Raw genomic sequence first — 23,517 nt, 5'->3', positions numbered from 1 at the left:
CGCCGAGTTCATAAAGTGTATAATAGATGGATATATGTGCTGCTAAGGGCACTTTCACACTAGCGTTTTTCTTTTCCGGCGCTGAGTTCCGTCCTAGGGGCTCAAACCCGGAAAAGAACTGATCAGTTTTATCCCCATACATTCTGAATAGAGAGCAATCCGTTCAGGATGCATCAGGACGTCTTCAGTTCAGTCTGTTTGACTGATCAGGCTTTTCAGAAAACCGTAGCATGTTGTTTTTTTTCCCCCGGCCAAAAATCCTGAACACTTTAACTGAACGCCGGATCAGGCCTTTTTCCCATTGAATTGCATTAACACCGGATCCGTGTGTTCAGTCAAACTGGATCCGGCTTTTGCATGTTAAACCGGGAAAAAAAAAAAAGGTAAGTCCATAAATGGCGGATCCGTTTAAAATCCTGATCAGGATTCAAATGTAATCCGTTTTCACACGTTTTTCCGGATCCGGCGGGCAGTTCCGGTGTCGGAATTGAACGCCGGATTTAAACAGCACTAGTGTGAAAATAGCCTAATGTGTCAGAGGAATCCCGGCCTAACCTCCCATGAAACGGGAAAAGGTCCTTCTGGAGTCCAGAATATAGTCACTTCTATGTAATCTGGCTGTATCCCATCACTCAGAGGAATCTCTCCTACATGACTCCTTCTCAGTATATAATAGATGGAGATGGTCCTTCTGGAGTCCAGGAAATAGTCATTTCTATATCAGCTGGCTAAATCCCATCACTCAGAGGGACCTCTCCTACATGTCACCTTCTCAGTATGTAATAGATAGAAAAGGTCCTTCTGGAGTCCAGGAAATAGTCATTTCTATATGAGCCGGCTCAATCCCATCACTCAGAGGGACCTCTCCTACATGACACTTCTCAGTATATAATAGATGGAGATGGTCCTTCTGGAGTCTGGGAAATAGTCATTTCTATATGAGCCAGCTCAATCCCATCACTCAGAGGGACCTCTCCTACATGTCACCTTCTCAGTATGTAATAGAAAAGGTCCTTCTGGAGTCCAGGAAATAGTCATTTCTATATGAGCCGGCTCAATCCCATGACTCAGAGGGACCTCTCCTACATGTCACCTTCTCAGTATGTAATAGATAGAAAATGTCCTTCTGGAGTCCAGGAAATAGTCATTTCTATATGAGCCAGCTCAATCCCATCACTCAGAGGGACCTCTCCTACATGACACCTTCTCAGTATGTAATAGATGGAGAGGGTCCTTCTGGAGTCTGGGAAATAGTCATTTCTATAGGAGCTAGCTAAATCCCATGACTCAGAGGGACTTCTCCTACATGTCAACTTCTCAGGATGTAATAGATAGAAAAGGTCCTTCTGGAGTCTGGGAAATAGTCATTTCTACATGAGCTGGCTAAATCCCATGACTCAGAGGGACCTCTCCTACATGTCACCTTCTCAGTATGTAATAGATAGGAAAGGTCCTCCTGGAGTCTGGGAAATAGTCATTTCTACATGAGCTGGCTAAATCCCATCACTCAGAGGGACCTCTCCTACATGTCACCTTCTCAGGTAATAGATAGAAAGGGTCCTTCTGGAGTCTGGGAAATAGTCATTTCTATAGGAGCTGGCTAAATCCCATGACTCAGAGGGACCTCTCCTACATGACACCTTCTCAGTATGTAATAGATGGAGATGGTTCTTTTGGAGTCCAGGAAATAGTCATTTCTATATCAGCTGGCTAAATCCTATGACTCAGGGGGACCTCTCCTACATGTCACCTTCTCAGTATGTAATAGATAGAAAAGGTCCTTCTGGAGTCCAGGAAATAGTCATTTCTATATCAGCTGGCTAAATACCATCACTCAGAGGGACCTCTCCTACATATCACCTTCTCAGTATGTAATAGATAGAAAAGGTCCTTCTGGAGTCCAGGAAATAGTCATTTCTATATGAGCCGGCTCAATCCCATCACTCAGAGGGACCTCTCCTACATGACACTTCTCAGTATATAATAGATGGAGATGGTCCTTCTGGAGTCTGGGAAATAGTCATTTCTATATGAGCCGGCTAAATCCCATGACTCAGAGGGACCTCTCCTACATATCACCTTCTCAGTATGTAATAGATAGAAAAGGTCCTTCTGGAGTCTGGTAAATAGTCATTTCTATATGAGCTGGCTAAATCCCATGACTCAGAGGGACCTCTCCTACATGTCACCTTCTCAGTATGTAATAGATAGAAAAGGTCCTTCTGGAGTCTGGGAAATAGTCATTTCTATATGAGCTGGCTAAATCCCATGACTCAGAGGGACATCCCCTACATGTCACCTTCTCAGTATGTAATAGATAGAAAAGGTCCTCCTGGAGTCTGGGAAATAGTCATTTCTATAGGAGCTGGCTAAATCCCATGACTCAGAGGGACCTCTCCTACATGTCACCTTCTCAGGTAATAGATAGAAAGGGTCCTTCTGGAGTCTGGGAAATAGTCATTTCTATAGGAGCTAGCTAAATCCCATGACTCAGAGGGACCTCTCCTACATGTCACCTTCTCAGTATGTAATAGATAGGAAAGGTCCTCCTGGAGTCTGGGAAATAGTCATTTCTATATGAGCTGGCTAAATCCCATGACTCAGAGGGACCTCTCCTACATGTCACCTTCTCAGTATGTAATAGATAGAGAAGGTCCTCCTGGAGTCTGCTAAATAGTCATTTCTATATGAGCCGGCTAAATCCCATGACTCAGAGGGACCTCTCCTACATGACACCTTCTCAGTATGTAATAGAAAAGGTCCTTCTGGAGTCTGGGAAATAGTAATTTCTATAGGAGCTGGCTAAATCCCATGACTCAGAGGGACCTCTCCTACATGACATCTTCTCAGTATGTAATAGATAGAAAAGGTCCTCCTGGAGTCTGGAAAATAGGAAATAACTATAAAGACTTTATTATCCACCATTCACCTGTGTTACTTTAGTCAATGCTACAAAGTGAAAAAAAATACAAATAATAATAATGTCACCGAAGCTTTACCAGAATGGTACTTGTGGAGAGAATGGGATTTAGCTAATTCACTGGGAAGCTAAATACTATGATAGATCAGGTCCAGGACAATAGGAGAATAAATGGTCCCTGAAGATTATAGGAAAAAGACGGCTGCTGTAGAGCTGGCCATTAGTGAGGACCAGGTCCTTCTGAGTCATGGGAAATAGCCAATTCACTGTGACATGGCTAAATACTGTATCTATGCAGGACCTCACCACCAGAGGGCAAAAAGGTCCTTACCAGTCATGGGAAATAGACAGCTGCTGCAGAGCCGGCTAAATCCCATGACTGGGGAGGACCTCACCACTAGGGGGCCAAAAGGTCCTTACCAGTCATGGGAAATAGACAGCTGCTGCAGAGCCGGTGACACGTTATTCTACCCTACCTCGTGAGATTTCCCTACCCTCTGACTTCCTGTCGCATGAGCGATGACGTCGGGGGGCGTGTCTCACTTTTCTCCATCTGCGCATGCCCAAAAGGACACTCTAGTGAACATCGCAAGGCTGAACTTAGCAGCACGCCGGGAACCTGCGCATGCGTCTGGGAGCCGAGGTAGGGAAAAATCACGAGTCAGTGCGCAAGCGCAGTTAACTCATTAAAATCCACCCGATATACGCGCCTGCGCAATGTGATGGTAGGGAAAAATTACGTCCCAGTGCGCAAGCGCCGAGGGTAAGCATGAATATCCATGCCAAAAGCACTTTTAACCCTTTGCAGGAGCTATTCTCATATTGGTTCTTGACTGATTGTCCTCCTATATATAGGTTCTATTATATAGGGGGTCTGTCTGCACAGTATATGGGGGGGGGGGGGGTCTGTCTGCACAGTATATTTGGGGGGCTGTCTGCGCAGTATATTTGGGAGTCTGTCTGCGCAGTATATTTGGGGGGCTGTCTGCGCAGTATATTTGGGAGTCTGTCTGCGCAGTATATTTGGGGGGCTGCCTGCGCAGTATATTTGGGGGGCTGTCTGCGCAGTATATTTGGGAGTCTGTCTGCGCAGTATATAGAGGGGGCTGTCTGCACATTAAATGGGGGGGGCTGTCTGCACAGTATGTGGGGGGGCTGTCTGCGCAGTATATGGGGGGCTGTCTGCGCATTAAATGGGGGGGGCTGTCTGCGCAGTATATGGGGGGCTGTCTGCGCAGTGTATTGGGGGGGCTGTCTGCGCAGTGTATTGGGGGCTGTCTGCGCAGTATATGGGGGGGCTGTCTGCGCATTAAATAGGGGGGCTGTCTACGCAGTATATGGGGGGCTGTCTGCGCAGTATATGGGGGGCTGTCTGCGCATTATATGGGGGGCTGTCTGCGCAGTATATGGGGGGCTGTCTGCGCATTATATGGGGGGGCTGTCTGCGCAGTATATGGGGGGGCTGTCTGCGTAGTATATGGGGGGCTGTCTGCGCAGTATATGTGGCGCTGTCTGCGCAGTATATGTGGCGCTGTCTGCGCAGTATATGGGGGGCTGTCTGCGCAGTATATGTGGCGCTGTCTGCGCAGTATATGGGGGGGCTGTCTGCGCATTATATGGGGGGGCTGTCTGCGTAGTATATGGGGGGGCTGTCTGCTCAGTATGTGGGGGGCTGTCTGCGCAGTATATGGGGGGCTGTCGCACAGTATATGGGGGGGCTGTCTGCGCATTATATGGGGGGGCTGTCGCACAGTATATGGGGGGGTCTGTCGCACAGTATATGGGGGGGCTGTCTGCGCATTATATGGGGGGGCTGTCTGCGTAGTATATGGGGGGGCTGTCTGCTCAGTATATGGGGGGGCTGTCTGCTCAGTATATGGGGGGCTGTCTGCGCAGTATATGGGGGGCTGTCTGCGCAGTATATGGGGGGGGTGTCTGCTCATTATATAGGGAGGTCTGTGCAGTATATGGGGGGGGCTGTCTGTGCGGTACGGTATATTGGGGGATGTATGTGCAGCATATTTGGGGGGGGGCAGTGTATTATATTTGTGGCCTGTGTGTTAGATGTGTACAACCCTATTTTAACAAAAAAAAAAAAAAAAATTCCCTATATCTCCTATGCCATGGCATTTTTTTGCTACGAAACTGCAGTCATCTCGTCACTTGGAGAAGGATGAGAAGCGGCCCCCATCCAGAAGGACACACCTGCCACCAAATCCGTCTCTCACTGGATTCTGTAATCCCCGTCTGCTGTGTATATGTGCACCGTCCGTCTGCTGCACTGCGTCTGTTCTGCCATTTGCTCTAACCATTTTAATTTAAAAAAATGGTGTCACAACTCTGACCAGCATGTTCTCCTATGGAACACAAAGTACCTGAAGTGGAATGAAGAAGCCCATGTGTGAGGCCCGCGCCCCTGGCGGGAGCATTGAAGGGGCATCTGACAGGTGACGAGCTGCTCCAGCATTGTGTACTGTGATCACCACGAGTTCAGAGGTCGGCACCCATAGGCTGTCCACATGCTGTGAATTACATCTCCCATCATGCTGGTAAAGTATTATGGGAGGTGTAGTCCAAAACATCTGGAATACCAAATGCGTATGAATGAAAAGCATGGTGTGTGACTGGTCAGTAACAAGGGTTGAAGCCTTGACGTGGCGTTACTGCTCACATGTGTATCCATGTGCCAATTCAACCAATGTGAGTGACTGTAATTAATACTGATTAGGTAACTATAAATACTGTGACAATGGAGAATTAAACGACTGTATCTCCTACACACTGCTTACACCGTGACTGTATCTCCTACACACTGCTTACACTGTGACCGTATCTCCTACACACCGCTTACACCGTGACTGTATCTCCTACACACCGCTTACACTGTGACCGTATCACCTACACACCGCTTACACTGTGACTGTATCTCCTACACACTGCTTACACCGTGACCGTATCTCCTACGCACTGCTTACACCGTGACCGTATCTCCTACACACTGCTTACACTGTGACAGTATCTCCTACACACTGCTTACACCGTGACCGTATCTCCTACACACCGCTTACACCGTGACCGTATCTCCTACACACCGCTTACACCGTGACCGTATCTCCTACACACTGCTTACACCGTGACCGTATCTCCTACACACTGCTTACACTGTGACCGTATCTCCTACACACTGCTTACACTGTGACCGTATCTCCTACACACCGCTTACACCGTGACCGTATCTCCTACACACCGCTTACACCGTGACCGTATCTCCTACACACTGCTTACACCGTGACCGTATCTCCTACACACTGCTTACACCGTGACCGTATCTCCTACACACCGCTTACACCGTGACCGTATCTCCTACACACTGCTTACACGGCCATAGAGGGACATATGTTCTGACCTTTCTGAGACCTGGGGGGATTTAAATGCGGTGTCTCAGAAGATATGTTGTAAGAACAGCAATTTTTTTTTTAAACATTCATATTGTTCTTAACCTTACATCATGTTATGTTTATACGGCTTCAGGATGGACTATAAGAAGGAGGTTCAGTCCTGATTGGGTCCGGCGCAACCTCAGGGAGTACATATACAGCGGCCTTGGTTTACGACGACGCACAATGGCACAAAGAAGGTAAATTATATATATTTTTTAAAGAAATGTTAATTAAATGTAAAAAGAAATGTAATTTAAAGGGAACCTGTCACCGGGATTTTGTGTATAGAGCTGAGGACATGGGCTGCTAGATGGCCTCTAGCACATCCGCAATACCCAGTCCCCATAGCTCTGTGTGCTTTTATTAAAAAAATCAATTTGATACATATGCAAATTAACCTGAGATGAGTCCTGTATGTGAGATGAGTCAGGGACAGGACTCATCTCAGGTTAATTTGCATATGTATCAAATCTGTTTTCTTACACAATAAGAGCACACAGAGCTATGGGGACTGGGTATTGAGGATGTGCTAGCGGCCATCTAGCAACCCATGTCCTCAGCTCTATACACAAAATCCCAGTGACAGGTTCCCTTTAAGGGACTGTCTGTAACAGCAGAGCGTTTGGCTACCCTGTTTTGGACAGCCAACTTATGGTGTAATGTAGACGTAGCATCGGACATGGATGGTGTTTTTAAAGGTAAATTTTTATTTCATTTTTTTTCATACAGAACTAAGAGCAGCGCTCTGGAGACTGAACAACCTCCTGATGCGGAAAATGAATGGATCGCCAACGCCAGACCTCCTGTCCCTCATGCATCTGCTCGGGAGAATCCGGGTCCCCTACCGGATCCCTCTGCTCAACAGAGGCTCTTAGGTTGACATCCAAATTTAAGAGCCCTGCTGAGCATGCAGAGATCCGGTGTGCCAAAGCAAAATGATTATGTGGACCGTGTAGAGGTTGTTTCCAACACTGTAGAAGGTTTGGACGAACATCAGAAGGAGTTTAGTGCTGCCTTGGTTCGCCGCTGGGAGGGAGCAGAGTCGGCGATCCAATGCAGCCCTAACTACCATTATGGGGTAAGCATAATCAATTTGGTGGACTCAATGACGCCCGAGCAGTTGCATGAGTTTAATATCATGCTTAGAGAATGTGTCACAGAAATTGGCCACGGCCCCCACAACCCCATCCCACACCAGTGACCATTACCGACAACCTTCCCATTCCCAGCCCCCGGGCATGTGTTACCTTCTGTCTCTTTTCTACTTCTCCGTCCCACTATTTTCCCCACCACCTCTACACATGCTCGGGTACCCTCCTCCTCAGACCCTTATACAACCCACAATTTCAACCCGCATCCTTTCCTGTGGACTGTATTTTTAGCTCAGAGAATAGAGGACAGGGGGGCTACCATTGCCAACCTCAAACCACCTACCCGACAGTCCTACTCCACTAAAATGTTTTATTTTTTGTATAGTATGTATATATATATATTTTTTTTTTATGGATATATTGTAATTTATAAAAAAATAAAAAAATGTATAGTTAACTTCGATGTATTTGTGTTTTCATTGGCCGGTACAGGGTAACAGTACCCTTTGGCACTACCGCTGTGGTGACATTACAACTACCATAGGGTCACTACTGTACGTTTATTGAAAAGCCCTTGGTATTTTTTTTTTCCCTAAACGACATTATTGCCAAAGGTGAACCATGAACAATACAATCAGTAATGAGCTATGTTTTGGCTCTTTATTGATCGCAGACCCTATGATTGGCACATGAACAGCAAAGGCTTGTTCGTTGTTCAATCTTGCCCCTTTTCATTTGAGCCCTTGTGGGAGTCACGGTCCATCCGCATCATCAGGAATTCATTAATAAATTGTAATTTAACAGTTTGATTAATGATTTCCCTATGACGCTATGACATAACTAGTGTGATTGCCACAATGGACACACAAGGGACTAACTGCTGTTAAAGGGGTATCCCAATCAATGGTGGCATATTGCTTGAATATGCAACCATTGTCTGATAGGTGTGGGTACCACCGATAGGACACGCACCTATATTGAGAACGGAGCAGGTAGCGCTGTGGCTGGAGGACACCAGATTTAATGGGGTCCGTCGACCACTGTTTGCTAATCCACAACTCTAACATAGAGAAGAATGGAGGGCGGCAGAGCATGCGCATTGCGCCATACTCCAATTTCGGGGACCAGTTCTCAATATAGGTGCGGGGAACAGCAGTTATAAGACAATGGGGGCATATCCAAGCGATATGCCCCTATTGTCTGAGATGAGAAAACTCATTTTAAGGCCTCTTTCACACGACTGTATTCCCTACAAGAGGGCCATATGTCCCGCACTGGCATTGATCGTGCCAACAGGAGTACACACAATCATAGATTACACTGATGCTGCGCAAGTCGAGCTTCAGGTGGGGCTATTGCTTAGCACGAATAGATCATATGAATGCGGGACAATAGCCCATTGTCAGGCACAACATGAACAACATCAAGATGCCATGTGCTCCTGTACGCACGATCAATATGGCCCGTTAACTAACACTATACATGTTTTAGTGCATATAGTCGTGTACAAGAGTCCAAAAGGTGAGATACGGTCACGGTGTAAGCAGTGTGTAGGAGATACGGTCACGGTGTAAGCGGTGTGTAGGAGATACGGTCACGGTGTAAGCAGTGTGTAGGAGATACGGTCACGGTGTAAGCGGTGTGTAGGAGATATGGTCACGGTGTAAGCAGTGTGTAGGAGATACGGTTACGGTGTAAGCAGTGTGTAGGTGATACGGTCACGGTGTAAGCAGTGTGTAGGAGATACGGTCACGGTGTAAGCAGTGTGTAGGAGATACGGTCACGGTGTAAGCAGTGTGTAGGAGATACGGTTACGGTGTAAGCAGTGTGTAGGTGATACGGTCACGGTGTAAGCAGTGTGTAGGTGATACGGTCACGGTGTAAGCGGTGTGTAGGAGATACGGTCACGGTGTAAGCAGTGTGTAGGAGATACGGTCCACGGTGTAAGCAGTGTGTAGGAGATACGTCACGGTGTAAGCTGGTGTGTAGGTGATACGGTCACAGTGTAAGCAGTGTGTAGGAGATACGGTCACAGTGTAAGCGGTGTGTAGGAGATACGGTCACGGTGTAAGCAGCGTGTAGGAGATACAGTCACGGTGTAAGCGGTGTGTAGGAGATACGGTCACGGTGTAAGCGGTGTGTAGGAGATACTGTCACGGTGTAAGCAGTGTGTAGGAGATACGGTCACGGTGTAAGCAGTGTGTAGGAGATACGGTCACGGTGTAAGCTGTGTGTGGTGATACGGTCACGGTGTAAGCGGTGTGTAGGTGATACGGTCACAGTGTAAGCAGTGTGTAGGAGATACAGTCACGGTGTAAGCAGTGTGTAGCAGATACGGTCACGGTGTAAGCGGTGTGTAGGAGATACGGTCACGGTGTAAGCGGTGTGTAGGAGATACAGTCACGGTGTAAGCAGTGTGTAGGAGATACAGTCGTTTAATTCTCCATTGTCACAGTATTTATAGTTACCTAATCAGTATTAGTTACAGTCACTCACATTGGTTGAATTGGCGCATGGATACACATGTGAGCAGTAACGCCACGTCAAGGCTTCAACCCTTGTTACTGACCAGTCACACACCATGCTTTTCATTCATACGCATTTGGTATTCCAGATGTTTTGGACTACACCTCCCATAATACTTTACCAGCATGATGGGAGATGTAATTCACAGCATGTGAACAGCCTATGGGTGCCGACCTCTGAACTCGTGGTGATCACAGTACACAATGCTGGAGCAGCTCGTCACCTGTCAGATGCCCCTTCACTGCTCCCGCCAGGGGCGCGGGCCTCACACATGGGCTTCTTCAATCCACTTCAGGTACTTTGTGTTCCATAGGAGAACATGCTGGTCAGAGTTGTGACACCATTTTTTTTTATTAAAATGGTTAGAGCAAATGGCAGAACAGACGCAGTGCAGCAGACGGACGGTGCACATATACACAGCAGACGGGGATTACAGAATCCAGTGAGAGACGGATTTGGTGGCAGGTGTGTCCTTCTGGATGGGGGCCGCTTCTCATCCTTCTCCAAGTGACGAGATGACTGCAGTTTCGTAGCAAAAAACATGCCATGGCATAGGAGATATAGGGAATTTTTATTTATTTTTTTGTTAAAATAGGGTTGTACACATCTAACACACAGGCCACAAATATAATACACTGCCCCCCCCAAATATGCTGCACATACATCCCCCAATATACCGTACCGCACAGACAGCCCCCCCCATATACTGCACAGACAGCCCCCCCCCATATACTGCACAGACCTCCCTATATACTGAGCAGACAGCCCCCCATATACTGCGCAGACAGCCCCCCATATACTGAGCAGACAGCCCCCCCATATACTGAGCAGACAGCCCCCCCATATACTACGCAGACAGCCCCCCCATATAATGCGCAGACAGCCCCCCCATATACTGTGCGACAGACCCCCCCATATACTGTGCGACAGACCCCCCCATATACTGCGCAGACAGCCCCCCATATACTGAGCAGACAGCCCCCCCATATACTGAGCAGACAGCCCCCCATATACTACGCAGACAGCCCCCCCATATACTGTGCGACAGACCCCCCCATATACTGTGCGACAGCCCCCCAATACACTGTGCAGACAGCCCCCCCATATACTGCGCAGACAGCCCCCCATATACTGCGCAGACAGCCCCCCCCATTTAATGCGCAGACAGCCCCCCATTTAATGTGCAGACAGCCCCCTATATACTGCGCAGACAGACTCCCAAATATACTGCGCAGACAGCCCCCCAAATATACTGCGCAGACAGCCCCCCATATACTGTGCGACCCCAGCCCCCAATACACTGCGCAGACAGCCCCCCAATACACTGCGCAGACAGCCCCCCAATACACTGCGCAGACAGCCCCCCAAATATACTGCGCAGGCAGCCCCCCAAATATACTGCGCAGGCAGCCCCCCAAATATACTGTGCAGACAGCCCCCCAAATATACTGCGCAGACAGCCCCCCAAATATACTGCGCAGACAGCCCCCCATATACTGTGCGACAGACCCCCCCATATACTGTGCGACAGCCCCCCAATACACTGCGCAGACAGCCCCCCAATACACTGCGCAGACAGCCCCCCCATATACTGTGCAGACAGCCCCCCAAATATACTGCGCAGGCAGCCCCCCAAATATACTGCGCAGACAGCCCCCCAAATATACTGTGCAGACAGCCCCCCAAATATACTGCGCAGGCAGCCCCCCAAATATACTGCGCAGGCAGCCCCCCAAATATACTGTGCAGGCAGCCCCCCAAATATACTGTGCAGACAGACCCCCTATATAATAGAACCTATATATAGGAGGACAATCAGTCAAGAACCAATATGAGAATAGCTCCTGCAAAGGGTTAAAAGTGCTTTTGGCATGGATATTCATGCTTACCCTCGGCGCTTGCGCACTGGGACGTAATTTTTCCCTACCATCACATTGCGCAGGCGCGTATATCGGGTGGATTTTAATGAGTTAACTGCGCTTGCGCACTGACCCGTGATTTTTCCCTACCTCGGCTCCCAGACGCATGCGCAGGTTCCCGGCGTGCTGCTAAGTTCAGCCTTGAGATGTTCACTAGACTAGAGTGTCCTTTTGGGCATGCGCAGATGGAGAAAAGTGAGACACGCCCCCCGACGTCATCGCTCATGCGACAGGAAGTCAGAGGGTAGGGAAATCTCACGAGGTAGGGTAGAATAACGTGTCAGGTATTAGGGGTTGTTGTCTGCAGTCTATAGGTATGAGGTGCAGGTCAGGTATAATGTGGCACTCTGAGGTATGAGCATCAGTGAGGCATTAGGTACTATTCTGAGGTATAATGAGCCATGAGTAGAAAAGGGAACTGTGGGCTGTTGGCACATGGAGAGATAATGGGAGGACCTCCTTTACCCACTCTATTCTAACCTGCTCTTCCTGGAATTGCCCAGACTTCAACTCCAGAGGTCGGACCTCATCTAGCCGCCCACATTCCACAGCTCAGTGTGCACGCCCCTCTGCAGTCACGTGGCTGACAGGAGGACCTGAGCTCTTGACTACGTTTCCCGTGGTGCTTTGCAGCCAGTGTTTATGACAGTGAAGTGAGGCAGCCTGGTAGCATAGGATGTCTAGAGCCCGCTGGAGAGGGGTAGGGGGTACCCTGCTCGGACTGCTGCTCTTTGGAGTAGGCATATTGGTGGCAGCGCTGCTTGTGAGGACCTACACTCTTCCTAGCAGCCAGGTCAGCTGGCAGGGGCCAGGGGTGGCAGAAGTGACTTTTGCACCTGATGAGAGGCAGCTGCTGAAGAGAGCATTAATAGGTGAGTGATCTTATTTCTGAGCTGTATACATGGAGAGTATGTGACTGCTACGTACAGGAGAGTATATCATATGTGACTGCTACCTACAGGAGAGTATATCATATGTGACTGCTACCTACAGGAGAGTATATCATATGTGACTGCTACCTACAGGAGAGTATATCATATGTGACTGCTACCTACAGGAGAGTATATCATATGTGACTGCTACATACAGGAGAGTATATCATATGTGACTGCTACATATATCATATGTGACTGCTACATACAGGAGAGTATATCATATGTGACTGCTACATATATCATATGTGACTGCTACATACAGGAGAGTATATCATATGTGACTGCTACATATATCATATGTGACTGCTACATACAGGAGAGTATATCATATGTGACTGCTACATATATCATATGTGACTGCTACATACAGGAGAGTATATCATATGTGACTGCTATGTACAGGAGAGTATATCATATGTGACTGCTACATACAGGAGAGTATATCATATGTGACTGCTACGTACAGGAGAGTATATCATATGTGACTGCTACATACAGGAGAGTTTCTGGCGTAACTAGAAACAACAGGGCCCCACCGCATGTTTTTGAACTGGACCCCCCTCAGCAACTTCTTCGCAACCCCCTCGTCACAATTGCTCTCTCAGACCAGGTCCTGCAGCCGCGCCGTCCGTCATGTCATTGTATATAATGTCACATAAAGCGCCCACAGCCAAGCTAACTCCGGCGCAACCACCTCCATTTGCTACTGGTAACACAGGCACCAGCCGGAAAGAGCCTGTCCGCGTAACACGGCTGTGACAATATATGGGTGCTGAAAATCAAAGCATTAGTTCCCCACACCCTATACTTGCTGCCACCAGGTTCGTAAAAAGAACCTCACTAAACCTGAGGATCAGGGATTTTGATACTGTAATTGCCAATTTACCGCCAAGCATCAACTTGCGCTGTACTATATTGTTTACTATATTAATACACAACTATTATCACATTATATAATACTGTTGGGGGGCCCTGACAATAAAATCTGAGTCTTTTTCCCAGACGGGCCCCTTCTGCGTTCTGACCCCGCGGTAGCTGCTTCCCCTACAGCTACGTCCCTGACCGATAGGTATTCACAGGAAGTAAAAAAGATATAAATGACAAGTTTTACTAAATCTTTTCCCACAAAACTATATATTAATCTTCTCTGCTCCTCCTGCTCTACAACGTGGTGCTGTCGGATTGCATTGCACTTTGTGGTGACAGGTCCTCTTTAGTCCTTAAAGGGGTTTTCTGAGATTTTCATACTGATGACCTATCATCTGGATAAAACAAAAAACACCTCATCTACTTGCACGCATGGGACACTCACTTAGGAGCGCAGGTGCTCCTGCATTCAATGAAGAGCGAGTGTCCCTCACGTGCAAGTGGATGGTTAGAAATGGGCCCATTGATTTCAATGGGGTCCATCTGACCATGAAAACAGCCAAAAATATGACATGTTCTATTTTTTTACAACAGCTATTCACAGTGCAGGATTACAATAGGGGCGTTCAGGTCAGCGGGGCACGGGAGAGCATACATAACATAGTTCCCTGCCCTACCGCCAATCACCTAGTAGGCCTGAGGCCTATGCGTTAGTGAATTTCCAGTGCAGGCAGGCGTGATGATGTCATCGCGCGCCTGTGTCGGGATGCAGCACTGTGTGCGCGCCTGCCTCATCCCGCCTTACTCTGCGAGTAAGCGCTTAGCCCTGGACATAGGTGAGTATTTAGCTTTTTTTTAAATATATTTCATGTGCCTACTTTGGGGGACATGTGGGGTGGGGACACACAGGAGGACATTAGTGAAGAGGCATCGAGTATATTGGGGCTTCTGTATGGGGCAAATTACTTGTGTGGGGGAAAATATTATGGAAGGATTGCTATGTGGGGGCTGTGTAGGGGCCAAATTATTATGGGAGGGACTACTATATGGGGCAAATTACTATGTGGGGCAGTATGGGGGAAACTACTGTGTTGGAGCAGTGTGGGGGAAATTACTGTGTGGAGGCAAATTACTATATGGGGCAGTGGGGGGGGGGGAATGACTGTGTGGTGGAAACTACTATGTGGAGGCAAATTACTATATGGGTCAGTGTGGGGGAAATTACTATGTGGAGGCAAATTACTATATGGGGCAGTGTGAGGGAAACTACTATGTTGGGCAGTGTGGGGGAAATTACTATGTGGAGGCAAATTACTATATGGGGCAGTGTGGGGGAAACTACTGTGTTAGGGCAGTGTGGGGGAAATTACTATGTGGAGGCAAATTACTATATGGGGCAGTGTGGGGAGAAATTACCGTGTGGAGGCAAATTACTATATGGGGCAGTGTGGAAGAAACTACCGTATTATTTGCCCTATAAGACGCACCGGCCCATAAGTCGCAACTAGGTTTTTTTAAGGAGGAAAATAAGAAAAAAAACATATTTTTAACCAAAAGGTGTGCTTTTGGTGGGTTTTGAACTAAAGGTGGTCTGTGCATGACACTACTATGGGGGATCTGTGGGTGGCACTGTTATGGGGGGGGATCTGTGGGTGGCACTGTTATGGGGGGATCTGTGGGTGGCACTGTTATGGGGGGGATCTGTGGGTGGCACTGTTATAGGGGGGGATCTGTGGGTGGCACTGTTATAGGGGGGATCTGTGGGTGGCACTGTTATAGGGGGGATCTGTGGGTGGCACTGTTATGGAGGGATCTGTGGATGGCACTGTTATGGGGGGATCTGTGGATGGCACTGGTATAGGGGTGATTTGAGGGGGCACTGTTATGGGGGGGACCTGTGGATGGCACTGTTATGGGGGGTGGATCTGTGGATGGCACTGCTATATATGTGTCACCCACAGATCCCCCACCCTATAACAGTGCCATCCACATATCCCCCACCCCATAATAGTGGCATTCACAGATGTCCTAATATACCGGAGCTAAACCTGTGGGAGGGAGGAGGGGCCGGTGTCATGCAAATGCGGCGGGGCCGGTGCGGTCACTGTACTCCGGCCCCGCTGCTCACTTACTGCTTTATTGACTAAACCTTAATTTAAGTTCCGATCCCCAGCCCCATCTGTACTACTTACTAAATGTCCTGTAGCAGGCAGAGCAGGGCGGTCGGCCGGCCAGAACTCACTGATGTCATGTGACGTACCTGCGCCGCCTACTTTATGAATGAATAAATATAATTAATATTAAAGGTTGAGTGAGTGAGCAGCGGGGCATTTGCATGACACCGGCCCCTCCTCCCTCCCCCTCCAGCTGATACATCGCTGACTGCGATGTAAAATGTCAGCATTCGCCCCATAAGATGCAGGGGCATTTTCCCCCCACTTTTTTTTTTGGGGGGGGGGGGATCCGTCCCGGTCTTATGGGCCGAAAATTACGGTACTGTGTGGAGGCAAATTACTGTGTTGGGCAGTGTGGAGGAAACTACTGTATGGGAGCTGTGTGGGAGAAACTACTATGTGGAAGCAAATTACTATATGGGGCAGTGTGGGAGAAACTACTATGTGGAGGCAAATTACTATATGGGGCAGTGTGGGGGGAAATGGAAATTACTATGTGGAAGCAAATTACTATATGGGGCAGTGTGGGGGGAAATTACTATGTGGAAGCAAATTACTATATGGGGCAGTGTGGGAGAAACTACTATGTGGAGGCAAATAACTATATGGGGCAGTGTGGGAGAAACTACTATGTGGAGGAAAATTACTATATGGGGCAGTATGGGGGGAAATTACCGTGTGGGGGAACTACTGTGTGGGGGAAATTACTATGTGGAGGCAAATTACTATATGGGGCAGTGTGGGGGGAAATTACCGTGTGGAAGCAAATTACTATATGGGGCAGTGTGGGGGGCAAATTACCGTGTGGAAGCAAATTACTATATGGGGCAGTATGGGGGGAAATTACCGTGTGGGGGAACTACTGTGTTGGGCAGTGTGGGGGAAATTACTATGTGGAGGCAAATTACTATATGGGGCAGTGTGGGGGGAAATTACCGTGTGGAAGCAAATTACTATATGGGGCAGTGTGGGGGGCAAATTACCGTGTGGAAGCAAATTACTATATGGGGCAGTGTGGGGGGAAATTGGTATGTAGGTATGTATGCATATGGATCTCTGCTGAACCCCATTATACTTAATAGGGTCAGTGGACATTCCATCCGCATCCTGCAGTGCTGGATTCAGAGACTTTTAGCAGGCTGTTCTGTGTTGGAACAGCCTGCCGGAACTCAAACCAGAGGTGTGAAAATAGCATAACAAATTTATTCAAGACCCTGTTGCAAAAATGAGCACACCCCAATGAAAGTCTTAGGCTACTTTCACACTAGCGGCCAGACGGATCCGACAGGCTGTTTACCCTGTCGGATCCGTCCTGCCGCTATTTCGCCATGCTGCCGGACCGCCGCTCCTTCCCCATTGACTATAATGGGGACGGGGGCGGAGCTCCGGCGCAGCATGGCAGTGCACGGCGAAAGGCCGCCGGACTAAAAGTACTGCATGTTGGACTTTTTTATGTCTCTTATTCCTTTATTTTGTATCCAAAGAACTTTAAAAGTAGCTTAGAGAAGACCTTCCACTGGTCTTGACATTACAATATTGGTACCTGGCAGTATATAGGGCATGATCAGTAGATGTCCATGCGTTTAGTTTTTTTCAGATGCGCTGCTCCGTTCCCTCGGTTCTCTTTTGCCGACTTGTATGCTAATTAATAGTCGTACATGGAGGAGGAGACAGCCGTTTTTCTGAAGGAGCGTCTCCTTCTCCCTGGCTGTGAGCTGCCCAATCTCAGCGAAGTTGAGCGTCTCCTCCTCCCTGTACCGATGCTATTAATTAGTCCTACAGGACGGTAAAGAGAACGGGAGGCCACAGCGGGAGAACGGAGCAGCGCATCTCAAAAAACAAAAAGTGCTTTGACATCTACTCATCATGCCCTACACTGCCAGGTACTAGTATTGTAATGTCAGGACCAGTGGAAGGTCCTCTTTAACAATATTATTATCGTAAAAACCTAAGTCCACTTGACTTTCCAAACATCCGTGTGTCTTGTAGTGGTAAGTAGACTTTGTGCTCTCTGCTCAGCGTCGTCTTCTCAGGACACATTCTCACTAGTGACAGGGAGCTCCAGCACCATCTATCCAATGTTTTTTTGTACTGGCACACATTATAAGGGGGCCACTGTGGGGACATTCGTTGTACTGGGGGGCACTAAAAGGTGGTAGTTTTTCATACTGTCACACGTTATGAGGGAGCATTTTTTTGTACTGGCACATAAGGGGGCCATTTTTGTACTGGCACACATTCTAAGGTGGGGACATTTCTATTGCATGTTTTTTTTGTACTGGCACACGCCATAAGGGAAAAATTTTTGTATTGGCACACATAAGAGGGTATTTTTGTACTGGCACACATTGCAAGCGGGGGAATTATTTTACTGACAAACATTATAAGGGGTCATTTTTTGTAATGCCATACATAAGGGGGTATTTTTTGTACAGGCACACATTATACCGGGAATTATTACTACTGGGGCACTATGGGGGCATAATTACTTCTGGGGGCAAAATGAGGGACATTATTACTAATGGGTGATTTTTTACCACATAGTGCACTCTGGCAGAGAATTATTACTATTGGTGGGACTTTTGAGAGGACTTTTACATTGGGAGTCACCCTGGATTAAAGGTGCTGAGTTTATACCGGAGTATACGATGTATGAGCTGTCTAATACAGTATATACTGTATTACATGTTCAATCTGATTATAGTGTATAGGCTACTATATAACGTGTTCATATGATGTAGACCCAATATTATAAAATATATATTAATATTGTATATGACCTGTATGTGATGTATAGATGGTACAATTGTGTAGAATATAATTGGTATGGCTAGTATACAATTTGTGTATATGGTATTATATAGTGTAAGACCTTCAGTATAGTCGTATTCAAGGTGTATTATCTGTGTATATGGTACATAAACAATATGTATAATGGGTAAAAAAAAATAAGAATTTTTTTTTTTTTAAGTCCTACATTTTCTTGTGTAGCTACCATTTGAGAATGTGTCATGTGTGCCTTATGTATATGTCCAATCTTCTGATTCCATATCCAGGTGCCCTACGCATTCCCACCGTTTCATTCTCTGTAACGGAGCAAAATGTTACAGCTCTGGCCGAGCTTGGAGCATACATTAGAAGAGGTATAGTATGTCTGCCATCTGGAGTGTTTATGTTACTAAATATTACAAGTGGATGAGTAGTGATATCCTCTCCTAGTGTGCTACTACCAGGTCCTGCTGACATGTAGAATAGTATTCCCACAAATCCTTTCTAATTAGTTATGTATGTTTTCATTGCTGTTTTTGTGTAGCAGTTAGTGTGGATGATAAGTACAGTGCATTTCGAAAGTCTTGAGATCCTTTTATGTTTTTCACATTTTACAGTATGTTGCAGCCTTTTCTAAAATAAAAACTGAATTTAAGAAATGTCTGCAAATTTATTAAAAATAAAAACTTAAATTTTTCATGGACATAAGTATTCAGACTTTTTTCTATGACACTTGAAATTTATCTCTGGGGCCTCCTCTTTTCTTGATCATCTTTGAGACAGGATTGTGTAAAGGCACAAGAGCGCAAATTAGTCCCCAAGAGCACAGCAGCATTCCTAATTCTTAAATGGAAGAAGTTTGTAAGAACCAGGACTCTTCCTAGAGCTGGCCTCCAAACTAAGTAATTGAGGGAAAGGGGCCTTGGTAAGAGAGGTGACCAAGAACCCAACGGTTGAGCTCCAAAGATTCTGTGTGCAGATGGAAGAAACTTCCAGAAGGTCAACCATGACTGCAGCACTCCACCAATCGCAGAGTTGTAGAGGGAAGTGCATGTGAGCTGTCATATCACCACCCCAGCTGACGTAAAGCAGGGAGCGTGCCCTGCCAGATTTAAATAACCTGGCGGTGGGTCGCTTGGCAGTTAAGCTGAGCAGCCCCTGCTGTAGATCATCCCCGAGAGGACGAGTAACCCTTTATCCCCCTAGACAACAAGCAATTAAGCCTTACATAAAGTAATAACTATTTCCCTGCCTCATTCCCTGTAACCAAGATAACACAGGAGTGGCTTAAGGACAACTGTGAATGTCATTTAGTGGCCCAGCCAGTGCCCTGACTTGAACGTCTCTGGGGAGACCTGAAAAGGGCTGTCTATCGAGAGCCCCCTTCAGCCTGACAGACCTTGAGAGGAACTGTGGAGAAGAACAGCAGAAAATCCCCCAAACCAGTTGTGCAAACCTTGTGGGGTCGTAATCCCTGCCAAAGGTGCGTCACCTAAATACTGAGTAAAGGGTCTGAATACTTATGTCAATGCAAGATTTTAGTTCTTTCTTTTTAATAAATTAGCAAGGATTTTGAACATTATTATTCTGTTTTCACTTTCCTATTATGGGGTATTGAGTGCAGAATGATGGGGGAAATTATAAACTTTTAATATTTTAGCACAAGGCTGCAACATAAAAAGTGAAAGGTTCTGAAGACTTCCTAAATGTATTGTAGTTATAGAATTAACCACTGCCCCGTATACATTATCACGGCAGGTTCCTTTCACAGGTTTGGCAGAACATTTTACTACCTCTCGCTTCTTTATAGTACGACACATTCCTGAAGCCCAGTAGCCAGTTCATTTAGAAGTTTGCTGCCTTGTGTGCTTTTATTCTACAGATGTTTATAGTATAACTTTATTGGAAAAAAAAAAGTCCTTTATTGAAAAAAATTATCTGAATTAGCTGTCTCCTAAAGCGACAGTATTTTGTCCATTCCCGAGTCAGTAACTTTCTGATTTATGGACCAAGCATGTAGTGAAATAATTTGACAAAAGTTGGACACGTTAAATAAAAGGTAAATTAATATGCCTATGTTGACATTCCACAGGATATGGCATAAATGAGGAAGAGGTTCCAGTGGGGTCCTCTTATGCTGCCATGAATGGAGAGGTCCTTCTGACCTTGTTTACGGCCTTTGGGATTAGGAAGCCGTATTTGTAGCGTGCTGAAGCACCGCTGTAGGAGATCTAGCCGTGCATGCCGTGATACTGGATGGATGAGTAAAATAGATATTGATTAATTGCAATCTTACATTTAGTACCTTGGCCATTGTTTCTAATAGATTATGGTTAGTATCCTACCACAGAGCACCAGCGTTATTGGCTAGAGTGCTAACCAGGAATTACACAATCAATGGAGAGGTGGCCAGGCTATGCTATACAGTTCTTAAAATAGCCCCGTAAGCCTGCTTGGCTGTTGTCAGAAGTCCCATCAAATTGAATTAAGAAAGCTGCACATGCGCAGCCATGGCTCTATTCACAGCTGTGTGAGATGGAGCCAAGATACAGTATGTCCAGGTCTCACCGCTGGGACTTACTCCTATTAGACGTTTATGGCATATCCCGTGGATATGCTATAAATGTCCGAATGGGAAAACCCATTTAATCATGGCATATTGTGCCCAGATTTGAGACATCCTAAGATTTTCCTCTACTTACAGAGTTATTAAAGTTAGTAAATAGGGGCATGGCCTCCTGAGCTCAGCACAATTAACTTATTTTAGGCCCATTCACTTAAATGGGATTGAGCTGCACAGAGGTCATGTGACTTACTGACGTGATGTTACAGGCCAAAAAAGAGGTTGCAGTGCTTGCTCAACTGTCATGTTCTCTTCCAGCAGCTAATAAGTGGGAGTTCTGGATCCCGCCAATCAGATATTGTGAGGAATATGGATTAATATTTACTATCAGCCATGTCCTTATACCTCCATTTGCTGACAGATAGCGGAGGTAGGGAACTCCACAGGAGGGCCCTGCTTCAAAGCCCCAGCCCTGATTGTAATTTGATGCACCTCTTGACATGTTCAGTGTACATGCAAAATGGTTTTCCACCCCCCCCCCAGCCACCTGAGTGTCAGTTGGCAAGGAAGAAAGCCCCCAGGGGGTCCAGGCTTCAAGGAGAAGGTCACACCTCCGTGCACCAGTTTGGAGCCAACTAAATCCTGCAGGAAAATCCTCAGCATGGGGTATCCGCCCTTGCCCAGGATCAATGAGACCTCCCAGACATGTTACCACCTACCTTTCATAAGGAATTATGAACTGCCTGGCCATCGCAGGCGCAAACCGGATACATATTTGTGTCCCGGTGGCCACAAGGTATATTCCTATGGTCTTTGTTTACTGGGACGAGGTCAGGGTAGGGAGATATTCATATCTCCCCATAGAAACCACATAACGGTACCAGATTTGGGCTCTACTTGTAGCCGGAACCCAGGCAGGTCCATTGGCCCCAGAACCATCTCCCTGTGACCCTCTGGTCTGGAGCTATGAACCCTAAAGGGTTTTGTGGGTCATTTGCTGCCAGCACAGAAGAGGGGAAGTGGACACCTCCCTGAGGAGGGGAGGGGCTGGCGTCAGGTTAAAAGTCTGGTGCCAGCAAGTAGGCGCGTCTTTCTCTGAAGAGGGGTCACATCCTACAAATGTGTTTAGAGGGACCCAGGAAATAGCTGAGCTCACGGCCCTTCATGTGAACTCCAGCAAAGAACATCTCAAAGGAACTTTCATCATACTCGGTAACGGACTTTTACACTGCTTAACCTTGTTGTAACCATATAACCTGTATCTGTAACCTCAGACCACTGTATATATTGTCTGTGTATATTGTGTTAAATCTAGTGTGCCCATACGGCGATTAAATCTATAATTTAATCCTGTCCTATCTTGTATCTCGATCACGAATCCCCACGTCCGTGTTTTGGCCTAGTTATAAGCTACCGTGGGTTGGTTTCTGACCCTATATAATCCCGTTAGCGGACCGGGCTTATATCAAACGAGAACTGGTGGCAGTTACCCGGGCTGAGGGCGTGCTGTTTTCACTGCGCCAGTGAAAAGGCTCTCTTGGCTTGTTGCCTCTCTGTGCCTGCGTGGACAGGAGGTGTGTGTGTAAACTATACCAGCCTGACCTTGCGTGCTCCTCTGGAGGGCGTAACTTCACGTTTTTGGTGGCCCCGTGACCATACCAGGTTTCGTGAGCTCGACGTAGTTGGCGTCAAGCAGGCACGAGGTGTGGTATTCATCACAGATATCAATAAACCTTCTAAGGATAGGTCATCAAAACTCCCGGGAAAACACATTTACTAAAGTTTGGGGGAGGGCATAAACCTTGCTCAATCCCCATCTGGCCCCTACAGTGCTAACATGCACATTCCAATAAATGTACACTGCTCAGCACTGTCTACCTAGATGGAAGAGGAAAGCTACCCACGGGTAAAGGGAGGAATTTATTAAGGGCTGCATGCTATACAATTGCCGTCAAAAAGTCATGCAAAACTTCTGGCCGTCTTTTGTGTTTTTAAAATTCACAGAAAAAAAAGAAAAAGATACAAAAATAATATATATATATAAAATTACTGGTAATTAGCGGTAGTTAGTTAGCCTCGGTACTGGCAGTTAGATAGAAATAGTTTAAAGTAGTGTTAGGGTAAGAGATTTGGAAAAAAAATATACAAGAATATATTATATATTATAAATAGTTTGGAATGGCAGAGCGTATGTATACGGCAGAAAAGGCATGCGCATTTATCTGTTCTGATACAGAAAGTGCAAGGGACACAGAACAGTTTTAAATTTTTCATCATCCGCTAACACTAGTGATGAAGAGCCACAGCAAAGTC

General features: G+C 46.7%; 1 protein-coding gene across 2 annotated transcripts in view; it reads left to right on the top strand.

Annotated features, from left to right (window-relative positions):
* The first annotated feature begins 12,275 nt into the window (after positions 1-12,275).
* LOC122933446 (N-fatty-acyl-amino acid synthase/hydrolase PM20D1-like) overlaps positions 12,276-23,517 on the top strand; it is a 79,015-nt gene continuing 67,773 nt past the window's right edge. Inside the window, exons 1-2 of one of the 2 annotated variants that reach the window (XM_044288441.1) lie at positions 12,279-12,768; positions 18,929-19,015. In XM_044288441.1, the coding sequence (XP_044144376.1) occupies positions 12,573-12,768; positions 18,929-19,015 (283 nt within the window). In that variant the 5' untranslated portion in view covers positions 12,279-12,572. Of the gene's footprint in view, positions 12,769-18,928; positions 19,016-23,517 lie in introns of both variants that reach the window. The other variant, XM_044288443.1, reaches the window with a different exon arrangement.

Source organism: Bufo gargarizans, chromosome 3, assembly GCF_014858855.1.
Source record: "Bufo gargarizans isolate SCDJY-AF-19 chromosome 3, ASM1485885v1, whole genome shotgun sequence".
NCBI lineage: Eukaryota > Metazoa > Chordata > Amphibia > Anura > Bufonidae > Bufo > Bufo gargarizans.
This window is presented reverse-complemented; position numbering and strand designations above follow the sequence as displayed.